Genomic DNA, 26,148 nt, shown 5'->3' with positions numbered 1-26,148 from the left:
CACGGTACGTGTCCTTCTCTGTGGCTTGTCCGGTAAACAGTTTTCGACCCCACAGAACCATTAACCGCCCATCAACATCCAGCGAATGTCGGATTGTGGATGCTGGGTACGTCTCACGAACGTACACATTTGCTCCCGGCTACGTTTTAACTACACCCGTATTATCGTGCTAATCAAGTGAAAATTATGCGAAATGGACGTCGTAGGACCGCCGATGTGGATCTTCGAGGGACCTGTGGAGGATCTCTGTTTCGACCTCATACGTATCGCGCACCTATGATAATATCGTAATTTTAATCATGAGATAAACACACGGACGCAAGTGATCGCCCAAAATGCTTTATTTCTAAGTGTACTTCATTTACATGTGCATTTGTACAAGCTTGCTGACACATAAGCAGTACAAATAATGAAAGAACGTTGACAAGGTGCCATATCCAGCCAGATCATTCCCGTTCGTACAGATCATGATCGCAATATCGGCACGTTATGTAAACAAGAAAAAAAAAACATCCATGTTACTCATCTTATAATTAGTTGGCATCTTGCACGGAATCGACGCAACTGTATCCTCACGCTCCTTCACGCCTTATGAATGGCTACCAGTCTCTTTCTATTGTTCCTTCCTGTGTCTTCCAGCCTCTGGAGCTCACTGGTCAAGTTCTGCCGCCAAGGCACACTGACACAAAACGACAGACGTAAAACAGGCTTCATCGGGTCTCTGCCTATGGCACATGCGCATTCCAGCGTTTGGCCATACCTCCCGTTTACCTAGCATTCTTACCTGTAACGCATAAGTCAGTAAATAATTTCAAGGGTGATCATAGGGAAAATATCCCACACTCCCCGGGAGACGCTGAAACGCACACAGCAATGAATGGCCGATGCTGAGCGGTATAGCCATTTATGCCTGAAAGACCATCAAGAACACAGTGAGTGGACCACAAAATAAAGGTAGCACACATGCTAATATGCCTATATTACAAGCTCAGCTAGGATCGATTGCATTTTTCTTTTCACGACCCAGTGGAGTGAAGCAACTTGAAGAACAAAAGGGTCTAAAACGCGAGCGCTAATAAACAAAGGCAACACGGCCGTTTACCTGTATTTCGGTCATAGACAGTGGCCCCCGATGGAGAATACGTTACCTACGAGGCATATGCACCTAACTCTTCACAAAGTTCAAGCTGTACTGGTGCTGTTCGCGTTGAAAATTACTGTATTACTCCAAGCCATTGCAGACGCCGTCATGTTTCTCCAGCCTCTCCAGCGGCGTTTCAAATTATCCACAGAACGGACTATAGCATCACGTGACTCTCTCTTCTGCGCGTTGCGAAAAAACAAACCTTCTGAGCAGATTCCTCCTTTGGCCGCGACACAGTCAGACGGTAGAGCCGGAGAGAAGGACGAGGCGGAGGACGAAGAGCGAAAAGGGGTGCTCAAACGCCTCTTTGTGGACACTGTGCGGATGGGGTGCGCACGGTGTCCACGGGGTGATATATGTGGGACATCTGCTGCTGTATAGTCATTGGAGCATCTCAACTAACGCGTCCAGGAGGCGTTCAATCGATGTTCCCTTTAGGCTGTGGATGCTCGGACCCTTGTAGGCTGTCCAGGGGCGATTACTGGTTCTCTGGGACATGCTCCCCAGTTAAACGGCGCTGCACTTTCAATATTTATTTCCAGTACTGTTAGTCCCATGTGGGACCGTTATAGGAGGTTCCAACACGACCATAACCACAATAAAACAACATAATTGACAAAACAAGGCATCTCATTTTTCGGACCACAATGTATGATAATCTTTTCAAGTTTCAATGAAGACAGAGCCATTTTGCACAGAGATTACATGTTGAGGTAAAGCATTCCAAACTGTGATTGTGTGCGAGGAAATGTGAATACTTGAACAAATCTGCCATTGCTTCGTAGTGTTTTACAGCCTAACTATGTCGTGCTCATAAGGACCGTAACGATAAAGATTTTAAATACCTCTCGCTATTGAGTCTTAGCTTATTGTGATAAAGCAGAAAAGAAAACCTTTAATTTAGCTGATGTACGTCTGCTTCTTAGGCTTTCTAATTGTAAAACTTCTAATATATAAGATACGAAATCAGTTCGCCTGAAGTTGTACATTATAAAACGGTCTGCTAACCTTTGAACTTGTTCTATTTGAGTCGTTAGGTTCTCTTTCTATGGGCACGATATTTCCAGCAGAGGAGGGACCATTGTTTTGTATGCAGTTAGTTTCACATCTCTCGAGCCGAACTTCAACATTCTTTTAGGTAACCAAAGTCGGTTCCTATCTTTCAGACATATTTCATTCACATGTTGAACATTGATGTTCTAAGGCTGGAACACATACAAAGGTAATACATACACATACGGTAATCCAGAAGATGTGGGTTCGAGTCCTACAGCTGGCTAACCTTTTCAGTGACTTCTTTCTTTCATCTTTTTCATTCACATCTTTCTTCCACTGCAAATTACATGCAGCATTAGTACGCAGATACTTAAATGAGTCAACTCTTATTAATGTCTGTCCTTGAATGCTGTCTTCAAACTGTGTCGTAGATTTTCCTTTGTTAGCTCTGTAAAAACAGTCTTCCGACAGCTAGTATACATTTCCCAATCGTCACACCAGTTTGATATTTCCTCCAAACATCCAGCAAGTAATTTTTGATGAGCAACATTTCTGATAGGGCAACATATTAAGCTATCATCAGCCATGAATCTTATCGTAACAGGCTCATCAACACAATATTCAATATCATTAATATAGATTAAGAATTTGAGATGCCCCCAAAACGAATCTCTGGGGGACTCCTGATCTAATATATACATCACCAGATAAACCTCTCCGCAAGTCCACGTGCTGCATACTTCGTGGCAGATACGCTGTTACCCAATTAACTATACGTGAATTTATTCCAGTACGTATTGGTGCCTGAATCAGTTTTTCATGTGGTATTTTATCAAATGCTTTGCAGAAGTCAAGGCATATTACATCGATCTGAAACTCCTGGTTGATAGCGTTAGTAAATTCACGAAAGCTTCGATTAACTTTTTTTTTACTTTCGTTTTAGCGCCGCGAAGCAACTGTGGCTATGAGCGGCGCGCTTCAATTAACTGTGTAGTTGTAGGCACTTCCTTCCTGAAGCCGAGCTGATTCATACAAAAGAATCCTATACCTTCAAGGTAATCAGTTATATAATTCCTCATGCTATGCTCAAATATATAGCTTACATGACTGACTCGGCAGCGGTACAGGCCTGTAGTTCCTTATGTCTTCCTTGTCACAAGATTTATACACAGGAAATACTTTTGTTCTCTTCTAGGCACCTGGGAAGTCACACTCAGAAAATCTTTTCATAGAGCAAAACAGGAAATGTAAATTGATGTCGCCATACGTACGTAAAAATTCATTTGGTACTAAATTCGGTCCAGGGGTCTTCTGTAACATCTATTTTCAGAAGTAAGTTCAAAATACCCACCCTAGACAGGCCGACATCCTTCCTGATCATCTACTGTTGACGTGGACAGCTCTTCTTGATGTGGTTCAGACACTGATTCAAAATATTCGTTAAAAGCATTAGCAATTTGGGACGGTTCTGGTACCAACTTGCCATTACGACATATTTTCTCAGTTGACCTATTTTATTATTTAAAAAATTCCTAAATTTCCGTGGGCTTGTCCTCATAAAAGTTCTCAAGGTAGTTGACCAATAACTATGCTTCACTTCTTGTAACTTCACCATTAGTGCTGCCTTGTTTGTTGGCATTAAATGCAGCAGTGTGCCCAGCGTCGCGATGACGCTCGATTAAATATTCAGCTCAGTGAAGTATTTCATGAGTCACCCAGGGATTCCTTTTTCGGATCATCTTAAACAAAGACGGATTAACAAAGAAGGATTTTTAAACAAAAGCCATACATCACTCCCTTTAAGGGTATTTATAGTTCTTCCTGAGTACTTAGTTCCTGGAGGACATTTTCCAAATACAAGAGCACACGGTTATCATTCGCACCCCTAATCAGTAACCACTTTTCACTATTGTTTAACAACGGGTTTGTTATTAAGTGTCAATCTATCTAAGTATTTAATAATGACCATTCTGTTTTCAGACAGCAGGGATGTGCAGTAGTTAACTACCTGTAGCTAAACTATAAGTTAAACTACTGCATGGTAGTTAAAACGTAGTTAGAAACTACTTGCAAAAATGGTAGTTATAATTCCCAGTTCAACTTTTTTTCTCTTTTTGTAGTTAACTACAGTAGTTAGGTTACACCGGGCTACAACTATCGTACTTCGCATTTTCTCGCTTAGCCTTCCACGTGCTTCACGGCCTTCTTTCTTTGGGCTTGCTAGAGACAATTCTATTTTTTTCATCTTGCGCATCACACGCATGCACAAAATATCAGCACTGTGCATCTGACGCAGGCAGCAAAAGCTCATTCAGCATTGTCATTCATAGAGAGGATTGCATAACGCACTGCAATGCTGAACGCAGGTGCATAAAGACGCACGCTTTGCCTAGCACAATAGCGCGTGGGGCGAGAAGGGGTTCCGACGGGGAGGACCGTCAGCTGTCGGAGCATTGATCAAACAGGTTGAGTTAGACTGGTTAGACGCGGAATGGAGACATTCATTGTCAAGTTTGCGTACAGTCAAACTACGGCATATGAGCAGAAAGTACCTTTTTTGTGTTAATCAAGGTACAGTGCTGGATCAAAGTTTACGGAACACGTCCCGCCGACTTCCTTCCTCAGAGTGTCACACTAGCAACGAATGGGACTGTGCGGACTTATATACATGTGCCTAGGTAACCCAGTCACGTGTTTGCAAGTCCGTACGGTCCCATTCGCTGCTAGGGCGTCTCTCCGAGGAAGGAATGCGCCGGAACGAGTTCCGTAAACTTTTGTCCAGCACTGTACGTACATTACGATTAACACACACAGCACATTCAAAAGCTTACGCCTCCTACGTCGTCAGATTGGAGGCCATGGCTGTATCATTGTATGACATATCACTACATCAGTATTGTATGGATGGCCGCGTGCTGTGCTATGATTGTTCCGAGTATGGGAGCTCACTGTCTTCTCGCTGCTCATGCACCCACTCGCTATTTGTACGCCTAAGAGATCATAGATATAACGACACGCAAAAAATTTCACAGCAGTTGCAACTGTAGTTAAACAACTGCATCCTAGTAGTCGCAAAGCGGTTTTAACTAGTGCAGCTACGATGTAGTTACACTAGTAGTTAAACTAGAGTCTGATGCACTAGTTAGTAGTTATGGTTAACCTACCAAAAATAGTAGTTACAGCACATCTCTGTTAGACAGACCATCTTGTACAATAAATTTTATGTTCCCAAGTGAAGCCGATACCTGTACAGGTTGTAGTACTGAAACTCATACCTCGTTGGTTCATTAACCTTTTGATGTATGTTATACTGAAAGGCTATTTGTCATAATACCTCCAACTCATGTTTTTCGGGGTTTTTTTCTTTTGCGTACAGAAGAGATAGAGTTGATGGTTCGGCGCACTGCGCGAAGCTCTCTCTCTCTGTCGTGGGCGTGCGCGAACTACCAACGCCATCCCTTCAATTAATTACAAAATTACAAAATTCCTTTCTCCCTGGTCACATCCAGCCCACCAACGATCTGCCCTCAAAGATCTCTCCACCTTTCTAGATACCATAGGACCTCGATCCTTATTGTGAAGGGGCCCATTATTTCATTCCCCGCATCTCCACCAGCAATGGGGTGCAGTGTCGCCCCTGGTAATGAAACTCCCCACATCTCGCAATCAAGTTGTTGTTGTTGTTGTCTGGGCCCTTTCGCTTCAAGCATACCTCAACTGATATGTGTTCAATTGAAATTTCCCAACATCATGAGTTTCTGGTTACAATTCACATGCTCAACGTGTAATCCTGCACACTGATTAAAAACGCCTGTGGCTTCATGGGCATATCAATTACATCTATTATGATCATTGATCCACCAATCTTGATTTTGCACCATACAGTTTCTGAAGGAAACGGGCCAGGCAACAACACCGTATTGTTTGTGAGATTGGCTCGTAGTGCCAAACTTTCCCACAGCTTATTATATTTTATTTTGAAAGGCACACTACGGCTATACGCAATATCGCGGTTTATCAGTGACACTGCTTATCTAGTACGCTGTACGGAAGGTACCTTACTTAAGTGAATTTTAACAACAACAATCACCATGAGAGGGAAGCAGACGAAACAACAACAACCACATATTTATTATAAGAACATTACTAGGAATTAACATCGCCAGAGGCGATACCCTACCCCGTTGCTGGTGGTGATGTGCGGAATGAATAATGAGACACACAATACACACACAGAGACACCCACGCAATACTCATTCACGAAGCATTTGTGTCAACCGGAATGGAAAGCACGTGCACGTTACTAGAATCGTGGACGAAAAATCTTTCAAGGAGCACTACAGGTTACCCTACGCTACCATTAGGCGCTATGTACGAGGGGTGTTCAAGTCAAACCGGGACTTTTCATTTTTCGCAAAAGTACAATCATCTTACAGGCGAGAAATTAGTTTTATTTTTCAAGGTAATCTCCAGCTGCACTAGTGCACTTGTCTCAGCGTTTCACGAGGGCTTCGATGCCAGCAGCATAGAAATCCCTACCGACGCGTAGTAGCCATGATCGTACCGCATTCTTGACCTCGTCGTGGCAGCCGAAGTGGCGGCCCACAAGGAACGCCTTCGCTGTCCCGAAGAGATGGAAATAGCTGGGGGCGAGGTCTGGACCATAAGGGGGATGTGGCAGCAACTCCCAGCCAAGTTTCTGGAAGGTGCGTGTCGTGAGATGCGCGGTATGCGGGCGTGCAATGTCCTGTAGGAGGAGGACTGCTTCGGTGATGAGGCCCGGCAGCTTTTTTATCGGAGCCTTATGCACATCCCTGAGAACCTGGCAGTAATATGCACTATTGATCGCACTATATGCACTATTGATATCGAGACATGTTATCCTTCCGTCCTTGAGGACCAGGCGCTCCACAAGTTGGATGTTCTCGGGAACTCTGACACTGGGTTCTGAGCCGCCCCAGCCGGGATCGCCCTGCACTGATGTACGGCCGTCTCGGAACCGTTTGCGCCACTCAAACGCTTTGCAGCGGCTAAGTGTATCGTGACTATACTGAGCCTGAAGTCTTCTGTGAATTTCAGATGACTTTACGCCTTCATTCATGAGAAACTTCATGACAATTGGCTGTTCGATGTGCACGCTCACCTAGTTGTCGGCCATCTTGTCCAGCACGTGCCTTCTGTTTTGCACAAACTTTGGACCACCATGTGATGAACGCAGAGGCCTGTCGCGTGTGAAAATGATGAAAAAGAAGTAGCGCGACCCATTTGTACACTCAGGAGACAGAAAAATCCCGGTTTGTCTTGAACGCCCCTCGTATATTGACAACTGTAGGCTGGAGCAAGCGCAATGCCTGCCTATATCACATTAAAAAAAATATAGTACTGCCCTCGCACTAAAAACAAAGAGCTGGCACCCACTGCTTCTTTTTTCTCCCCGGCGAACATTACAACGCCAATTTGAAGGTAAACGACCGTTTCGTCATAGCTGGGACTCATCGGCGCAGCTCAGGGAATTCTCAGAGAGAGTTTGGCATCGGCCGCAAAACATGTACTGATATGATACACAGCGGCTTCGCAAAATCTGGAGCCGCCTTCACCCGATAAGGGAGGACGCCTAGATTTCCTTGTCTCAGGTACAGATTGCCATAAGTCACTCGCCATGAAGATTAAGATGCTCTGTGTTTGCGTTTATGAATTAAATCACTCTTCTACTGAGATGACACCGTCTTCTCTGCCTTTTTATACCATTGTGCGTGGTTGGAGGTATGACTCGACACTTGGTAGCTTTTCTATACCCTGGGGATGTATAGATCTGGAGCAGAAAGTATAAAAAGGAACAACAGCCCACTATTGTAGCTTATTCCTACTTTTTTTTCTAACAGTGAACCGTAGACGATACTGTTACAACGTACTCGTACGAGTGGGGGGGGGGGGGGGGGGGCTCGTACAACGTACTCGAGTGGTGGAAGGGTAAACAAACATAAGTAGAAAAACCAGAGAAGTTCCTACGAGGAACGTGTTAAACTCCATGAGGGATAGGCTCACCAGTTATTTGTTTTCGTGCGTTCGCTTTTTCTGGCATTCTGCTGAACACACAGCTGAGGAACACAAGTTCAGTAAAATAATGATATTGCAGTATAAACAACTGACTGCTTCATTTATTGACAACAACTTTATTTAGAGATGATGAATGAGGAGTTTCATCGCCAGGGTCGATACTCTACCCCGTTGCTGGTGGTGATGATGGTGGTGGCGTCTGCCACTCGTTGGCACAGGTTGGCTTCCGTTGCTGACCTCACCAGGAACTACTGAAGGCGAATCCCACCACATTTCGCTGGAAGCGGTGTCTTTCAGGCTCAATCCGGATTCAGCCAATAGGAGATGATCTTGGTGCCTCCTCCACGAGGGATGGGGGGTGGGGGGTTATTGGCAGACAAAAAGGGGAAAGTCAGCCATGAAGCACTCCGGCCACAGGAGAGCGCCTCTGGGCGTGGATACCTGCACTATAAAAGACACTGGCCCCGTTACTCTCACAATCACTACCGCTAACCACTTCGGAGTCCCCCGATAGTTTCGTACAGCCCCTACTACAACTACTCACAGTCCCCACATTACACATCTTTGTTGCACTGGCAATTCGTTACGTCGTTGAAAGAAAAATTCCAAATTGTTTTCTTTCACCTCTGACGGTCAACGCGCCAAGGTGTATTCCACAACTTGCGATAAGATACAATCCTTTTCCGATTCTTGGGCTAGCTCTTTGCTAGCGACGGGTAAAGCGTCTAAACATATTGCAAAAAAATCACTGAACATCGTCACGGCTGTCGTTCACGTTTCCTCGTTGGGGCAGCCTTGAAAAATAATCTGACGCCACGTTTTCTTGTGACGACCAATATTCAATATCGTAGTCGTACGCGGAGAGTGTGATGGCCCAACGATGTATCCGAGCCTCGCCGATTGTTGGAATTCCAGACTTTGAAGCGAAGAGGTATTGAAGCGGCTTGTGATCAGTCACTAGTACAAACTTTATTCCGTATAAATAAAAATCAAATTTCTTAACTCTGAAAACGAGAGCCTCTTTCTCCAGTTTGCTAATAATTTTTCTCAGGATTTGGCAACGTTCTGGATGCGTATGCTACTGGTCGAGTAGTTCCAACACTGTACACGTGGGACAGCACCGCCCCAAGTCCGTTCGGGGATGCATCACAACTTAGCTGAAGGAGTTTCTCAGGATCATAGAGCACCAGCACTGCCGATGACGGAAGTAAATCTGCCTGTAGGCAGGTGTACGTGCCTGTAGGCAGCTCAGCGTACTTCGAACACAAACTGTTCACGGTTGGCGAACATTACGTTTCCGATTCTGGCCCTGATGATTTCAGGTATTGCAGTGCATTCCAGTCAAGCTTAATGGGGCTTAACCATTCCCGGCCAATGACAGAGGGTCTCGAATTTGGCAGCACGTATAACGGTATCGTGTACTGCTTCCCTTTGTGTTTAACATTCGCACTTAGTGCTCCTGTAGGCTTTATGGGTTCTTTAGTATATGTACGCAGGGGCACCTCTGTGGCTTCCAACGCTTTGTGACGAAACAGCTGCTTGTAAAGACTTTCCGAAACGATTCAAACAGCCGCGCCAGTGTCTAGCTCCACCCTTAAGACATCTCCATTCACGGTCATATAAAATAAATGGGCGATGACGTATTTTTCAAAATACGCAAGTGGGGAATCAATTCAGGTGAACAGTCCATTGCGTTTAGATTTCGAACCGACTTGGGCGACCGCACTTTTGAGAAACGCGGTTGTTTCTGTCTGGACTGGCATGCTGCTTGAATATGGCCTTTTCGCCGCACTTCAAGCATCTCGCATTACCTGACTGTTGTGACCTTCATCTCGACAGCGATAACATCTACCCGCCTGACATTGTCTTTCGTTGCGTTGCGCTGCGTTTTATTACCCTGTCTCTGTAAGTCTTGTTTGAGGGTGGTGTCGCTATGACATTAGGAAGCATTTTTGCTGGCTTGTTCGAGGGAAAGCGCTTTTTCCAGCGCCCGGTTCAAAGTCAGCGATTCATCTTCTGCAAATAAACATCGTTGAATGTTTATTCGTTACAATCCCGTTACGAGACGGTCTCTCAACACCGCTTGTAAATTACTTCCAAATGTACAAGTGTGCGATAAGTGTTTCCATGCTGCAGCAAATTCCGAAATTGTCTCATCCTCACGCGGTTTTCGAACGTAAAATTTCGCAGTTTCTGCTATCACCGACGGCTGTGGTGTGCGTAAAGTATTCTTTTAAGTTTTCTAGAATTTTCGATGCTGGGTTGGCGCTACCAAGCCCTGAAGCAGTCCGTAAGTCTTAGTGATGAATGTGATAAATGCATCCACCTCTAATTCCTGGGGAATTTTGTTTATTTTGAAGCAGCTTGAAATACATTGCTCATAGCTCCTCCAGTCGTCTACTGACTCGTCAAAAGCTTCACTACTGCCCAGCGTTGACGTACCTCTGGCCAGAGCCGTAGCGATAGGCAAGTTTGCGCTCAGGGAAGGGTAAATCAGAAGCCCCCCTCCCCCCGCCTCCCGCTGCCATCAGACGCCATGTAAACAAAGAAATGAAAACGCTAATTTGCACTGCAGAGATCGTATGTTCAAATTTTCTGCCAGGGCCCGCCGTTCGGCGCTCTCGCGCCCCACCCCCGCTAAGGCTCTCCCTGTGGCCATAAACCTGCTTAAAGGTAACTTTTCCTTCTGTCGTTCTGTTGAATGATCTTCGCTTCTATGGTATCCATCGGTTGAAGGATGCTTGACAGAGCAGTAGTTTGTGTTGCCAGGTGTATCGGATCCCATCTTCATCGCCATAGATGTCGTGTATGTCCGTCACGCAAGGAGACCGGATGATACACACAACTTGGGTCCTTTATTCCGTAACGGTACATACCTAGTCGCCACGGGACCCTACTAGATACGAAGAAGAACTGCAGTACACTTTGGGTGATACTTTTATACCCCTGATGGGGGGCGTTGCTTGACGGCTTATGTTTACGAAAACCACAAACGTCCAAGAACGATATATCTCATAGATAAGTACAAATCGCTCTATGCCAGGCTTCATGCTTTTCTTTTTGCAGTACATCGTTGATTTTACATCACGGGAAGGGGCCGCTATCACAGACTCTATATCTTCGCTGCTACCAATTGAAAATTCTGGCATCCGACACTTATCCACACCGTTGGTGATGGATGTGCTAGTGGCTTACAACCTTGTCTACGAAGCAGGACACAAGCTGGTTTTCCAATGGGTCCCATTGCGGTGTCGAAGGAAATGAACAGGCCGCCAGCGCCGCGGAAGCAGCTCTCTCGTAGCGGAGACGGACTCGTATTGCGCTGCTGAGAGGAGATCGTTGTTCCGTACTTCGACGCCTCACTTATTGAATACAGTACGACAAGCTACAGCCTGTAAATATCCATTTAAATATTCATTTACAATAAAACGACAAAGTTTACACTAGAGACTCTTGCAACCGAAAATGTTGCAGAAACCTGGTATGAATGATCCCAAACATTTTATTGCTATATATACTTACTATATCTAAACTTATATCAAAAGCGAAAAGAATATCCTTGAATCAGAGCCAAATGAAGAGCCGGTCCCGCTGGGTGCGTTCGTTCATTACCTAAAGCTGGTTTAGAGTCCGACGTAGTTTTCGCCCTTCCCCGCCCGGCGTTCTGCGTCGACAGCCAGCGTTCGCTACGCCACGCTTCCTCATCCTACCATCATAGTCTGATCGGGATCATAGTCTGACGCGATTCAGCGCAGCGCAACGAAAACACTACCAGAAATTTTCACATTTCGTAATGGAAAATCATTCATATCTGGCAACTGTTCCCGCGTGCTGGAATGCGGCTTAAGACAATCCGTGTTCCCATCGTTGGCACTGTTGTTTTTGTACTTCTGTAATACGGTTGGTACCGCCAAAATGGACACTGCATTATACAAGAAAGTCGCACCTCTTCACATCTGTTCTCCTTCTTTTGCTTGTATCTATACTCCTTCTGTCGTGTGTTACTTAACAGCTTCGATCAAAAGCTCAATGGGCGACGCCATGTTGGGAAATGCAAGTCCACTGTAGCCCACGCCGTGCACACCTTGCTGCCATCGCCAAATGTAGAGCACTGTTCTACACTCCCGACGGCGGCGGCTGGCGTAGTATGTGATGGTAAAGTGGACACTGGTGAGCACATTGCCGAATTATCATGAGCCGACCATCAAGATATCACCACGCTCACCGCAGGCTGATTTCATTTCGCGGCGAGCGCGGCCCCCTACGAGTTCCTCTCACTATGTGTCCGCCTGTCACGTACATGGAGTGATGTAAAGCCGTTTACGAAACACGCTCCGGCCTATTCCCCGCTCAGAGCGACACGCTAGCAGCGAATGGCACGGACTTGCAAACAGGTCACTGGGTTACCTAAACACTTGTCTATAGTACTGTACGGTCCCAATCGCTGCTGCTGTGTCACTCTCAGGAAGTAATGCGCCTGGCTGTGCTGTCTGGTGTTTTTCCTGGATTTTCCTCAGACACTTTCAGACGTATGTCGGCAGAGTTCCCTTAGAAGTCGGCCCAGGACGCACATTCCCCAGGGCATCAGTCGTGACGTTGCCCACATCTGTGAGGCCGACAGCGGCCATCGCCATCACCACCTAATGCGTCGGAGCATGTTCCGTAAACGTTTGCCCAGTAGTGTACTCTCGAGTCATATTACTTTACAACGAGATCGTAGTGCATTTTGAGATGCAATTAATGTACGTATCTTGGTCAATGTGAATTTCTTCGTACCCCGACCGAGGACAGTAGTTATATGGTGAAGGTAAATACCGTTTCTAGCACAGAGTATCTTAGATTTCCGTGCGCACATTAAAGAACCCCGCGTGGTCGACATTGTGCGCAGTTCGACGCTGCGGCACGTGCACCATGTAGCTATACAAGTGTTGGTGAACTCACATTACGTTTAAATCTACTCCTTGTTATTAATTTCTTCGGTGGTTCCGCGCAATATATATTGGAGTAGATTTACATGTAAGGTGAATCAGCATAAGAAATTAACGATGAAAGATGAAAGTCACTGAAAAAGTTAGATAGTTGTAGGACTCGAACCCACATCTTCTGGATTGCCGGTTCAGGGCTCTACCAATTGAGCAAAGCTAACAGGACTTTGTATGTATTTTATATTGTATTGTATGTTGTATTATTTCATATATTGTATACAAGGGCTTTCTATGTATTTGTCCCTTCTATGTTGTTCCAGCCTCAGATCATCAGCTCTTTCATGTATCAGCCTAGTATGACGATATGTTGCACGTAGCGCAAGGTAGGAGTGCAGATAATTTCGACCACCTCAGCGACAAGCTTTCGCAGGTCTTTCTTGTTGGCTTCCGATGGCTCGTAGCGACATGTTTGCGCACAGCACTTGCAGATAGTTGTTTGCGTGAAGACCGGTCTACCGCGAACGTAAGATCTCGCTCCGAAAAGTTTTCTCGCAGAAACGCCCACGTCGTTTTCGGATCCCGTGTACATGAACGTTCTATGCTTTGGAGGAGCGAACAAAGAGGAAGCAGCTGTCCTCACTCCTCCTTTGTCTCTTGTACACCAGTCGTGAATTCGCACCTAGATTCGGTGGAACGCAACACGCAATACTGAGCGTTAAGAGGAGAGCCCCAGTACGACAACTGTCTCGAGCCACACGAGGCGACTCTCGTTCTGAGGATCTTCCGTTAATGTACAAGGTGCTTCTTTTTTCAGCCGCACCAGACTGCGGCTATGAACTTATTTAGCTATCGACTTATACAACCTGGTGGATACCCTCTCGGAGAGGATTTGCAGCTAATTACATGAAATTATAAGTATTTCTCTCTTTAATCGGGCTCTTGGGCAAAAGTGAGATAGTAGAATAGGAGAACAGCTTCGTTGAAAGACGTTTCACATTCTATATTTTGAAGAAATTCTGAAATGAGCACACCCGTTGAAACATCCACCGCCGAATATTCCCAAGCAACAAATCAAGGTTGGACCAAGCTTGGCAATAGTTAGGCTGGCCTTGGGTGTTACATCGTCGGCCAACGAGGTTGCTTCATGGTACGGACCTGTACACTGGCCCTGGATACCCTTCGTATTCTTTTCGTGTCCCTGGCTCTCGCAGGAAGCAGCGAGAGGATCTGACAATATTTACGAATTTCTCCGCTAACTTGCCTTTGTGGTTTTCCTTTCATATTATATGTATTCTCGCGTGAAACCATTTTTGAGCTTCATGACACGTACGCCATTGTAAATTAAATATACTATATGAACCGAAACCTTCGCAAAGCCTCTCTGCACTGTTGCAGTATTCGCTCTTTCACATTGCTTTTTGCCTTTCGGCTAGACCACGCTTTATTAAGAATTACATTTTTATTTACAGGCAAAACGGGACAGGATGGAAAGACGCCCCCCAGTGCAGGCAAACCTACAGCCGCAACAACAACAGGTAACGAGGATTGACGTTCTTGGGGGTCGTCGTACTTACATTTTCAGTTATTGAAAGATGGCAAAGGTTGTGGTTTCGAGCTACAGCCTCGATGCTCTTACTTTTTTTCCGAGTCTCATTTACATATTTGGTGGTTTACATCAAAGTCATTCCCTTAGTAGCAGCCGTGCTTGAACCCGAGGCCACTGTCTGTACAGTCTGAGAGATATTACAGCTCTCGCTATTGTTCTTAGCTATATCTATATCTATCTATAATTTCTTCGCTACGGTTCATGCTCTTTATTCTCGTGTTGCTTCTAAACCGGAGCAACATTTCGCTACACATATGAGATTTCCAGCGGAGAAGCGAATTTTAGAGTTGGGTGTGTAAAGTATAAACGGAAAAAGAAAGTGACATTTAGAAATTTCTCGAAACCCTCATTCTTCCGTCGCTCAGTCTATAATAAGTCACAATGCACAATATCTTCGTTCTACGGTGTATTGCCACTGCGCAATTAAATTTACATCCTTAAAATGAGTCCGGAGCAGTACGGTGTGCCCTGGGAGGCTCGGCGCAATCTGTTAACGTGACGAAATCAGCACCGTAGCGATAAACAGCGAGGTCTCATTTCGAACTAAACATTTGGTTACGGACACGGCACGGCACCACTGGCAGCGAACTCTCTACGTTATTTACTGGCTCTCAGAAGGATGGGAGGGGATCCTGAAGGTGCGGATACCAAAAGGATCCCACGAAAAAAGGGATCCCAAAGGGCTACACGCTAGCTATGATAATCGTTCTCCTGCAAGAGCGCATGCTACTTCCCAGTGAGATAATTCTGTCCCGTGGATGTCCATCGGATATACTTTCACGGAGATAGGATAAAGAGGTTTCTCCAAGGGATATACGTCGGACATCGATGTGGCCGCGAGAAGTACTTCCCACGAACATGAATTTCATGGACGTATCCAGGAGATACGGACGTAAGCAGGAGCTCTCGGGGATGCTGCATCTTCAGCGAATGTTGCTACTTTTTATCTTTTAGAAGTCAGTATACGCTTTGTAATAGAATAATCAGCATCTTTTCTTTTGCCAGTTTTTTAAGCTCTGCCACCACCCCCAGCCGTTTGATTTTCTGTTACTCCGCGTTGTTTCTCGTATTTCCGATAACAGAACGTGGGCGCGGCGTTAAAAAAAAAAATATATATATATAGATAACTCCCTTGGAAAACTTAGCCAAAAAAAGCAATCATTTTCGAACAGGAAACATACACTATACATTGGTTTCTCGCGAGCTTCCACACATTTCAGAGCCATGTTCGCCTGTGAGTCGAACTGAAGGGTGAGATGTCTAAGTTTAATTCGATTGCGTACACAAACAACATTGAAATGAGGAGCTGTTTTGAGTACTAAGTCACCATGAAGATGATGCGTAATGTAAAACCCCGAGACTAGGGAACACGAAGGGACAGACACAACACGAAGTCTCAAAGAGGGACTTCGTGTTGTGTCTGTCTTTTCGTGTTCCCTAGTCTCAGGGTTTTACATTATGCATGGAGATGCTTCTGTGCTTCTTACTGCTTTGGTTTGAGAAATTGGTTGGTGGATGGAAAGTCGAATTTGTGCAGTGTTACATCGTCCCGTGTTTCTCTCTCTCTCTCTCTGATGCAATACGTGATCCATACCGCATCCGATCAGGGAGCTGATTCGGACAATTCGTGCAGCAGCCGCGAGAGGACATCGTGCGGATATACGGCTACGGATATCGCTCCATGAATATCCCAGTGAGATGCCCCGGACGCCAACATTGAGACATGACATCAACATTGAGATCTATTTTAGACGCCCGTGGAAGATGATGTTCTGTCTGGGTTGCAAGGGGCAAGACAAAAGAAGAAAATATGGAGGAGGTCCCAGCTCCCATAACGCACTGATCTCCTTGCGAGATTTGGCGTTCGCCTGCGCCACCACCACCAGATTTCGCGTCGAAGACCTGTCCACAGTGCCTATATCCGAAAAAGCAATGGACTACTTTTAGTGCATAATGTAAAACGATGAGACTAGGGAACACAACTTCACCAGTTCGCTTGCTTCTTAGCGATCTTTTCATTGTCTACATTTAGTGAGTTATTTGGATCGATTTCACCTGAAACACAAATGAATACACAGCCATGAAAGCAATGGAGTTTTTGGAGCATGAAGCATGGAGCAATTTTGCTGTTTCATCTAGGAGTGGTCTATCGCACAACCATAAACTCCAACCGTGCATGATTCGGAGCGTTTATAGCTGTATACTGAGGTTTTTTTCTTTTTTTCCGCCGGCACCAACGGATTTGAAATCAACCTCCGGTGGTAATAAGAGAGAGAGAGAGAGATGCAGCTGGGTGAACACCGAATATGGGGTTTGCCACTCTATTTCTTTCCCTAGAGGAATATCTTCGTCTCCTTTGATTGAATATCCGATTGGTGACAAGAACTAGAGCTACGCAGAGGTGTATAGGCGGATAGTACGGCAGACTGATGTAATTGGAGTATGGTACGTTGCTAAGCGAAAAGAAGAACTCAGACACAAAAACGCACTCTACGTTTACGTTGTGACGTGACCTGCCGTGAAATACATTGACCTGTGAAAGCAACACTGCACCGCTGAATTATATCTAGGAGTGGAGTGAGGAAGCGACGCTCTCGAAACGGGTATTTCAGGGTAAGAGGTTTAATCGCCGAATCTCAACAAACTATACCTTAATGGGAAAGTGGAACGTAATAGTTTAATGGGAAAAGGGAAGACGAAGCCCTTTGACTGTACTTAACGTTCTGAAACGTCCTCGTACTGGACAGCACTGGGCCCGTCCATAGCAGCCTAAGCTAAGGATGTTCCATATCTTGAACAAAGTGGTTTGCATAAAAATCGAAGTGTCGGAAGGGGCGCTGTCCTTTCGTGAGGATATTCCTTCGCGCTTCAGAAAACCCCTTCAGTTCTGACGTGGCGTAATAGGAAAGTTTCTCGAGTGGCGGAGCGCCGTCATGAACGGCCGTCGTCGGCTCTCCAATTCTTCTACGGTTATGCTTACGTAAGTTAATTTCGGAAACAGAGTTCCCCACTTGATTTTGAAGATTCGTGATTTAGAAGGAGACGAATTGTACCTTGCAGAACACATATGATATACGTATAAAAAAGACGAGATGAATGAATTGCGAGACGGCCTAGGAAGCATACGTGCTGCCGCAAAACAAACACAGTAGCGTCGTCGTAAACTACTGTTTCAAAACATGTTTGCTTTCTCATTTTGCCGATTGTTAATGTGCTCCCAGAGAATTACACATATAATAACACAACACGGTTGCTTTCATGCTTCGACTGATCAAAGGGAAGATGAGCGACTCTACTCGTCTGCTGCCATACGCACTCTCAACATGGCCTCTGTTCCCGGGAAGGTATTTTCTTTCCCCAATCTATACTGAAAAACTGCAGCTTGTCCAAGAAATCCAAATTCGGAGAGCGTTATCTTCGGGTCTTTCTCTTTCGCTGTTACAAGCGAACAGGAAAGGGGGCAGCCAGGTATTTTGCTTTGCGTTTTCTATGTAGATGCACTAACAGGTCAATTATTCATTATATACCATAAATTCAGGTATAGGGGTCAATGCACAAAAATGCCGTAAAACAGTGATATTTTTAAGCTAGCTCATGCGTACCTTAAAGGAGCGTGGAAAGTGGGGATATTTTTTTTTCTCTCCTCTTTGACCACGTTCAAACGTGTCACCACTGTATTATGTTTTTACTCCATAAATACTGTCCTAGCGAACGTATTACGCCTACGCAGACGTTTTAATCCCTCGGTTGTGCGATACTCTCCGCTTTCCTGTGGAGGCCAAGTGATATGCCAGGCTCCCACAGCTCGCCATAGAGCCCATAGTTTGAGATAATTCAGGCAACACTGGACATGCAACCAATGAAAATGAACTGTGATGCCTACCATTCGGCCAATCAGGAGTCTCTCAGTTTGGCTCGCCTTTCGGCCCGGTACTGGCTACCATCGGCTTTTACTTTTACTGGTTTTCATGCCCGACGCTTATTATTCCGTATTCCGGAATAACTAGGCAAATTTTTGACAAAATACACATTTATTTGAAACATCGTACTGATTCAATAGACTGACACAAATATTCACCGTGCGTACAGAGTCCAAATCGTTGCGTTCGTTGACCAAGTTCGAACTCGAAAAACACACACACACACTCTACTCCCAGAAGTGGGTGACGCTCACACGAGTGCATGCGATTTCACGGTTGCATCTCCTTTCGTTGGTTGCAGTGCGAAGGTTTCAACGAAGCGGGCAATGCCTGTCGCACGAACACCGAATCCTGTCTCCGTTGTCACTGTATTTGAAAATGCGCCGGCGCTCACAAGTGTTCCTCAGGCGTCAGCTCACCACTGCATTCCAGTTCTGAACTCGAGAGACTGTTCGTACGTAGGATACCTGTGTCGGAAACATCACAACACGCGCTGGGTCACTCTGACACACTAACAAATTTGGGACTTCTCTTTGACATCGTCGCGAGACGCCGCTGCCACTTCTCTCCCTTCTCTTCTCGTAACTGCCCGCCAGACCGGCAGCCCGCGAAAGAATACTTGAAACTTTGCCAACCAGTAGCGAAGCGCGCAATGTCCTTCGACCAATGGGTATCAACTATGATGCCTGACGGAGTAATACCGCGTGTTTATGACGTGGAAACATTTTTTTGGAGCCGCAAAGAGGGGGAGCTATGGGGGCCTGTGACAAGCCGGAGAACGCGCGTCACAATGTGACGAAGCGCCTGCTTCTACTCAGAGAGGGGATCGCGATGTGACGTCAGCCGGGATCGGTCATCGACACGGCAGAGGTGGCGGAGGTCAGAGCGTCCTCTGCTGCGTACGTTTTACGTTTCTCGCAGTTCTTTCTGAGAGACGCTTGTGCTCGGCAGCTCAGGTTGCGATGCAGGCAGTGTTGTACCCGCTACCCGAAAAAGGTAGCGTAATACCGATACGCGCTGCCTGAGCAAAAAGTAACGAAATCCCCATATCGTTACACACATACAGTAGCGGAATACCGCTACCGTTGCCCCTAAAAAGTTGCGCGATACTTCATGCACTACTTTTTAGGAAATAAGAAATAAGTAACCGGAAAGTCTCGCTAGTAACGCGTTAGTTAAGAGGAGAAACAACGCATAACAGTTTTTGGAGGTGTCACGTAGGTCTTCTTAAGGCTATAATTTGGAAAACCATTTTCACAGATTTATTTTCCCGGGTATATTTTTCTCTTCCCCTAAAGCAAGTAACGCACTATGCAAACCTGCCACTAAAAAGCTGCATAGCTTTGTTACGAAAAGAACGTAGCTTGCCCGGAATGAGAAGTTAGTAAACATACCTTGATGTGCTTTTTCAAATTGGACCTTAGCTAGGACGACTCATAGCTAGCGGGGACGGCTCCACAATGCAGTAGAAGTGACCTCTGTTTGCGGACAACTCAAACCATGTACACGAAATCTACTAGAAGGTTAATCCTAAATAGAGAACACAGCCTCTTTGTAAGATAACGACCTCTGTGCCCTCCTCTCGTGCTTTTTGCCATGTCTTCGTAGAATGGGCTGTAATATTGGGCAGCTTGTTCGAACGAAGGCCTAGGCAGAGTGGAGGCTTGATGATAGGTCGAAGTCGATTTGCCGCGAACCTGAGCTAGGAAAGTTGCGTCAACGGTAGCGCTTTGAGATTGCGCTGCCGCAAATTCGTAACGGAAATAGTTCTTTCGTTACCAGTTTAAAAAAGTAGCGCTATCTCTACTCTTCTACCGGAAAAAGTAACGGATACGGTAGCGCCGCTACTAGTAACGGTGCTACGTACAACACTGTGTGCAGGTGCTTCTTCTTTCTTCTTCTTCTTCTTGGGGGTTAAGTGAGTTCAGCGAATTTTTTTTGTTTGTAAGGGGAAAAAAGAGGAGAAATTGAACTCGCCTCCCGACTTGTTCTGCTACTCCATGTCAGGTCAGGTCAGCGAATGTCCATAGCTTACTTTGACGTTTGCAGCTTGCTCGCGTCAGGTAGATTTAGTGACGTAGCAAGACATCGCTTCAGGTAGATTCAGAAGTCGGCGCCAACGGATTTCACGACGCTCGGTAGTGACTCGTAATCAGTCTGATTAAAATGTAGACTGCATATTCGGAGTTCAGTGCCAGGTTGAACATTCTCTCGTTGAATCAAGGCAAGCCACCTACTTCTTGCTGGCTCATTTGCCAGAACCGGATGCATCTGAAAGCCACGCGTTCTTTTTGTTTTCGTTTCCGCAGCTTCGAACTCCACACGGCATCACTGCAGGCCTCCTCAATGAAGCGCACTCTTGTGGAACACACATGTACGGGCAATTATACAGGCTCTATGCTCTACCTTGATGAAATGGAACCAAAACGAGAGACACAACATAACGCACAGTGACACAACAAAGCGTCACAACAAAGTGACACAACAAAGAGCCACAGTGAAACACCTACACGTATGAGACGCCGATGCCGACGTACATGCGATTACGTACTCCCCCAAGAACACGTTGACACCCAACAAACAACAGACGTCCTGGCGACGTCTGTAGGATATCCCATCTTGGACAATGGGATATCCCTGGGAGCAGTCTGAATATCCCATAGATATCCATGCGACATACAGGAGGCCAGGATATGGGCACTGTTTGGACGTCGCAGGTATATCCCTGCGAGGTCACCTTGGGATATTGGGACTAATATGGGACGTTTATGAACCGTTGCTCTGACTGTTAAAATTCAATATAATGTGCACTTATTTTACTTGATGCATCAGAAGTGACGACGCCACTGTTTTATTAACGGAAAGTAGCCTACATACTTACAAAACATATACGTGCTAGAACGTTTAAAAGTGCTCTCACCCTAAAAATAAGAGTAGCCCCCAATGTCGCCCCCTCCACCCCACCGCGTACGCGGAGGGAGACCAGAGCATCCACAATAGCGTCTGTTGCCGAAATGGTTGGAACATATACTGAAATACAAGTTGTAGGGGCACGTTCATTATAAGAGTATTGCGGCGTAACACATTTCTAACGTTGAGGGGGTGCGTCTTTGCAGTTAATTCATGTATGTGTAGATTCAAGGTATAACCAATAAAATTTTTGACATTCCTTCCTATTTAATATTGTGTTTTTAGCTCAGGCTATTCTCTATAATGTGAGGAACTGCTGAGTGGAGCTGTAAAAGTGATAGAATTCTGTTGCTCAGCTAGTGTCACGCACAGATAAATACGTTGCATGGCCAGCAGCACGCGAACGATGGAGATATATAACGGTTTTACTATTTCTCCCATGTCTAGTCAAGGTTCACAGAAGTTTTTGCCTGCTCTCAGCGCAAGAAAAGTCGGTACTTTTTTTGGGCAGTTCCATTTGCAATATTGAGTGGATTTCTTGGTGGATCTGACTAAGTTCGCTACGGGCTCTCTAATTCTGTATAAAAAAAAAAACGTTAGGTTGACCTGGGAAATTTTAAAGTTCAATTAAAGAAATTCAATTTATTTTAATTAAAATCAAATTAAAATATTTTTGCAAGATAGCAAATTCAGCTGCCACACAAGTGCCATTTACACCGTATTTTTCCGTCGCCTCGTTTCTTTACAAAGTCCGAATGACACGTTTTTTGAAACACCCTGTATATTGCTTGTCTTGCAAACTGCCGAAAGTGCGAGAGTCCCCCTAGCATCTCAGTCAAACCGAAGGGTGAGGTACCTATGTTTAATTCAATTTCATATATAAGCAACACTGCAGTGGCGAATTCCTTGGAGTATTATGTTACAACCAAGGTAGCGTCCGTGTTTCCTACTTGGATGATTTAAAACATGAGTCAAAGGTCAAGCACGCGCTGTAATATGTCATCACTTTTCTGTATCTTCCACGGAAATGTTCAGTGTAACAGCCCGTCAGGGACCTTGCTCGTATGTTCATGGCAACAAGATCACAATGAAAGACCTAGCAAGCTATATTTTATCACACATTGAACTCAGTGCATGGAGTGCCCATTAAAATCATTCAATTTGTATTTGTACCCCTGTATTTTTTGTATTTTCTCTTTGTAGTATTTTTGTAGTTGATACGTGATCACTGCTGGTTGGGTTGAATCGGGTTATGACAAACCATAGAACTCTCATAAGAACTAGAAACCAAGCCAGCGAAGAGGAGCATCTCAACATGTGAGCCGCCATTATCGATACGGTAGCCTAGCGTGTTACGAACGGTGGCACCTACGAGTTCCCTGCGCTGTTGTTTCATGTTGCAGCACAAGGTTTAAACCGTATGATACTCGTTCCCTAGAGAATCCAAGCGCACATGTGATAGCAGACGAAACAAACACACTTCGCACACGGCATGGCACGCGGAGCAGAGGGAAAGCAGAAGCGACTTGCATTTGATTGGATACCATTGCGCCGAACGTGCCTGGTCTTCACACGTGGAAAGGCTGTAGCGGAATCCGGCCCAATCCAAAATATCGATCATCGCGGCTCCCGGACTTGACATTGGGAGAGTGTCTTGCATCAGTAGCACTCCTTTGTTCTCCCCCATCACTCTCTCTCCCAGCTTTTCTTCTAGCCTTTCTACTTATGATTTCTATGTGACAAACAAACCGGACCACTAATTAATGGGTGGAGGAATAGAAATGCACAACGCAGTATTAAACTAATTTACTTCTCCTGTATATGTCCTCCGGCTGACGGCCGCAGGACGTACGCAAATGACTATCACTGGAAGATCCCATGATATGACACTCTCTGGGTCTCCTCCGGACATCCCATCACGGACAAGGACGCAATGACACTTTGAGGACGTCCAGGGGATGGCGAGTGTTCTTATGGGGATCTCTTCTCGTAGGCGCACGCAATGATGAAAGAACGACCGTAACGTGCCATCGGTATGCCATTTTCAAAACATTTATTTTCCTGATTGATACCTTAGAATGAATAGCAATGAACTAGTATAGCACGTCGCCGTGCACAGAGCGGACGAATTTTTCGCAGCGAATGAGGCGTACCGCCGGTGTGACGTCACAGGACTGGAGGAGTGGCCTGGAGATAGTGTCAGGAAACCTCCCGCTGCGGCAGCGTTTTTTACAATTAAATTACGTTGTAGTGGGACCTCATTGAGCCGAAATATTTTTTGTGTATGCTTTTCATGAACCATTTCACAAAATGCGAGCGGTTTTTATACAGCTTGAATACCCCTTCCTTGCTCCTTGAAGTTTTGAGGTTGGTTAGGTTAGAGCAGTCCCTTGATACGGCCCTAAAGGATCTTTGTGTAGACAACCTTATGCGATTAGATAGAAGTTAAGTATACGTCATTGAGAGCTCCGATTATCTCCGTGCTTCGTTTGAGTCTTTGAATAACACACGTCGTCCGCCGCCTGGAAAGAAAATATTCCTGCGATGTCATCAAGACTTACAATTCCATTCTAACGTGTTACGTGATTTCTTCATCTTCGGCCGTAGTGATACTCGTCAAGAATGCAGGATGCTTGAAAAATAAATGGCCTAAGAATAAGCGACGGTAGATAAGGTCGTTCACGAAGAAAACGAAACGAAGACTTGGTTCAGTTGCAGTTTATCTTTCACCTTTCGGGGAACACTCTCTTGTTGGTTCCTAATGGCCACATTTTGGCGCGCAAACACTTGCAGATACAGTCATGTCTCGATGATCCGGACACTTCAGGAGTCGTCCCTTTTCGTCCGGATAACGAATTTCCTGATAACCGGACCCAGCAAACTTCCGCGGAAACCAGAGAAATTTGTGGCACCTCTTTATAGCTAAAGAAAAGGAAACAAGGAAAAGATTGTCCTTCAAAAGTTCACGCAAAGTGAGCTGCTTCAAATTAGTTGGCGCGCGTGCGACAGAAATTCGGTCACAGCCATGGCGCTCGCTGAGTCACCCTGCTGTTCAAAGAAGGGTAACGTCTTAGAAAGTTGGTCCCGCACATGCCTTTGCCTTTTGCAAATGTATTTGGCATAGGCCAAAAGACAAGCGAGGCTTTCGGACGGCCTGGAATATTGATGTTCACGTGTGGATTTCTTGCGCCCATTGGATACTGGGCGCATTGGATACATTGGATACGCTTGTCGTCGACCATCTCTACCGTGAGCCTGCGCACACCAAAAGGGAGTGACCTCCGAAGAAAGGAGAGTCGAACAGTACAGAATGCCCGGGTGATATGTGACCCTTTTCCAGAATAATGCGAACACAGTACATGCCAGACACTGAGGACGTTCACGCTTTTCCGGATAAACGAAAACCTACGTCCTGGAAGACTGTTCTCCGTGCTTGCTGTCCGGATACGGATAACGAATTCCGGTAACCGAGACAAAATCCAATAGTAGCAGGCTCGTTCCGGGTAATCTAGTTCCGGATAAAGAGATTCCCGGATATCTGAACTCCGCATAAGCGAGACATGACTGTACCTGTTTGCGTGAAGACCGGTCTGCCATGAAAGGTAAGATCTCGCTACCGAGGACTGCTCCCACAGGGACGCATACATCTTTTTGGAGCCCGTGTATTAGGACCTTCTATGCTGTGGAAGCGGGGGGCAAATGAAGCAGCAGCTGTTGCCCTCACTTATCTGGCTGTCTCGTACACAAATCGCAAATGCGCATCTACATAGCTGCAACGTATCGCGCAATATACAGTGTGTCTTTTTTGATGCACCACATCTTTTTTTTTTTTTTTTCACCATGAGAGCAGCTTATACAGGGTGTTTCACCTAAAAATGATTATAGAAAATTGAATTGCCGACGTACACAGTCGACGTACTCGACGGAGGATTGTGGAACTTTTAGCAATTACCTTCTAGAAGCTTTTGCCACCATTTGGGAACGATTTCGACAAATTTTAATTCAGGGAAATATTTCTCTCTTTTTTTGCAATTGTGCACCGATCCTGAAATCCTGATAAATGCATCAACTGAACATCAGTTTGAACCTGTATTATGATAGCTGCATTAGACATCCCATGCAATATCTTCATGAAGGTTTAAAGGTTTAAAGAGACAAGTAGGTAGTGGATGCTAATGTAGAACACAATGCGTTATTCTTCAGGCGCTCAAGTGCGGCTTAGCGGTCAGCACGCCCTGCTGTGTAGCCCGACGATTGGTGGCGGCGGTGATTGAGCGTCTCAAAGCAATTGTCTTTTCTTTCTTTTTACTTGCACCATGGCCAGTGGACGGCCTCTGACGAGGGCTGGGCAATCGCGAGCTTGCGGAGATTAGTGGCAAGGAACGCGCCTAAGGCCCAGCAGAGCAGCATCGATCTCAGCAGCCATCTCGGTCACTCCAAGCACGTGGCCCTCTGACGTGAAATGAGCGCCGTGCTGCACGTGCCTCTGAGGCGCACACTTGAGGGGTGCGTTCAAATAGTCCAAGATGCGTCACTGCATACCGCACACCGGAAATGCCGCCATTAATGGTGTGTCATCCAAATTATTCA

At 45.6% G+C, this 26,148-nt stretch overlaps 1 protein-coding gene across 1 annotated transcript in view; it reads left to right on the top strand.

Moving 5' to 3' along the window:
- Window positions 1–26,148, top strand: part of LOC135384413 (uncharacterized) — a 74,729-nt gene that overhangs the window by 12,006 nt on the left and 36,575 nt on the right. Inside the window, exon 17 of the mRNA XM_064613615.1 lies at window positions 14,592–14,657. Coding sequence (XP_064469685.1) covers window positions 14,592–14,657 — 66 coding nt within the window. The remainder of the gene's footprint in view (window positions 1–14,591; window positions 14,658–26,148) is intronic.

Source organism: Ornithodoros turicata, chromosome 2, assembly GCF_037126465.1.
Source record: "Ornithodoros turicata isolate Travis chromosome 2, ASM3712646v1, whole genome shotgun sequence".
NCBI lineage: Eukaryota > Metazoa > Arthropoda > Arachnida > Ixodida > Argasidae > Ornithodoros > Ornithodoros turicata.
This window is presented reverse-complemented; position numbering and strand designations above follow the sequence as displayed.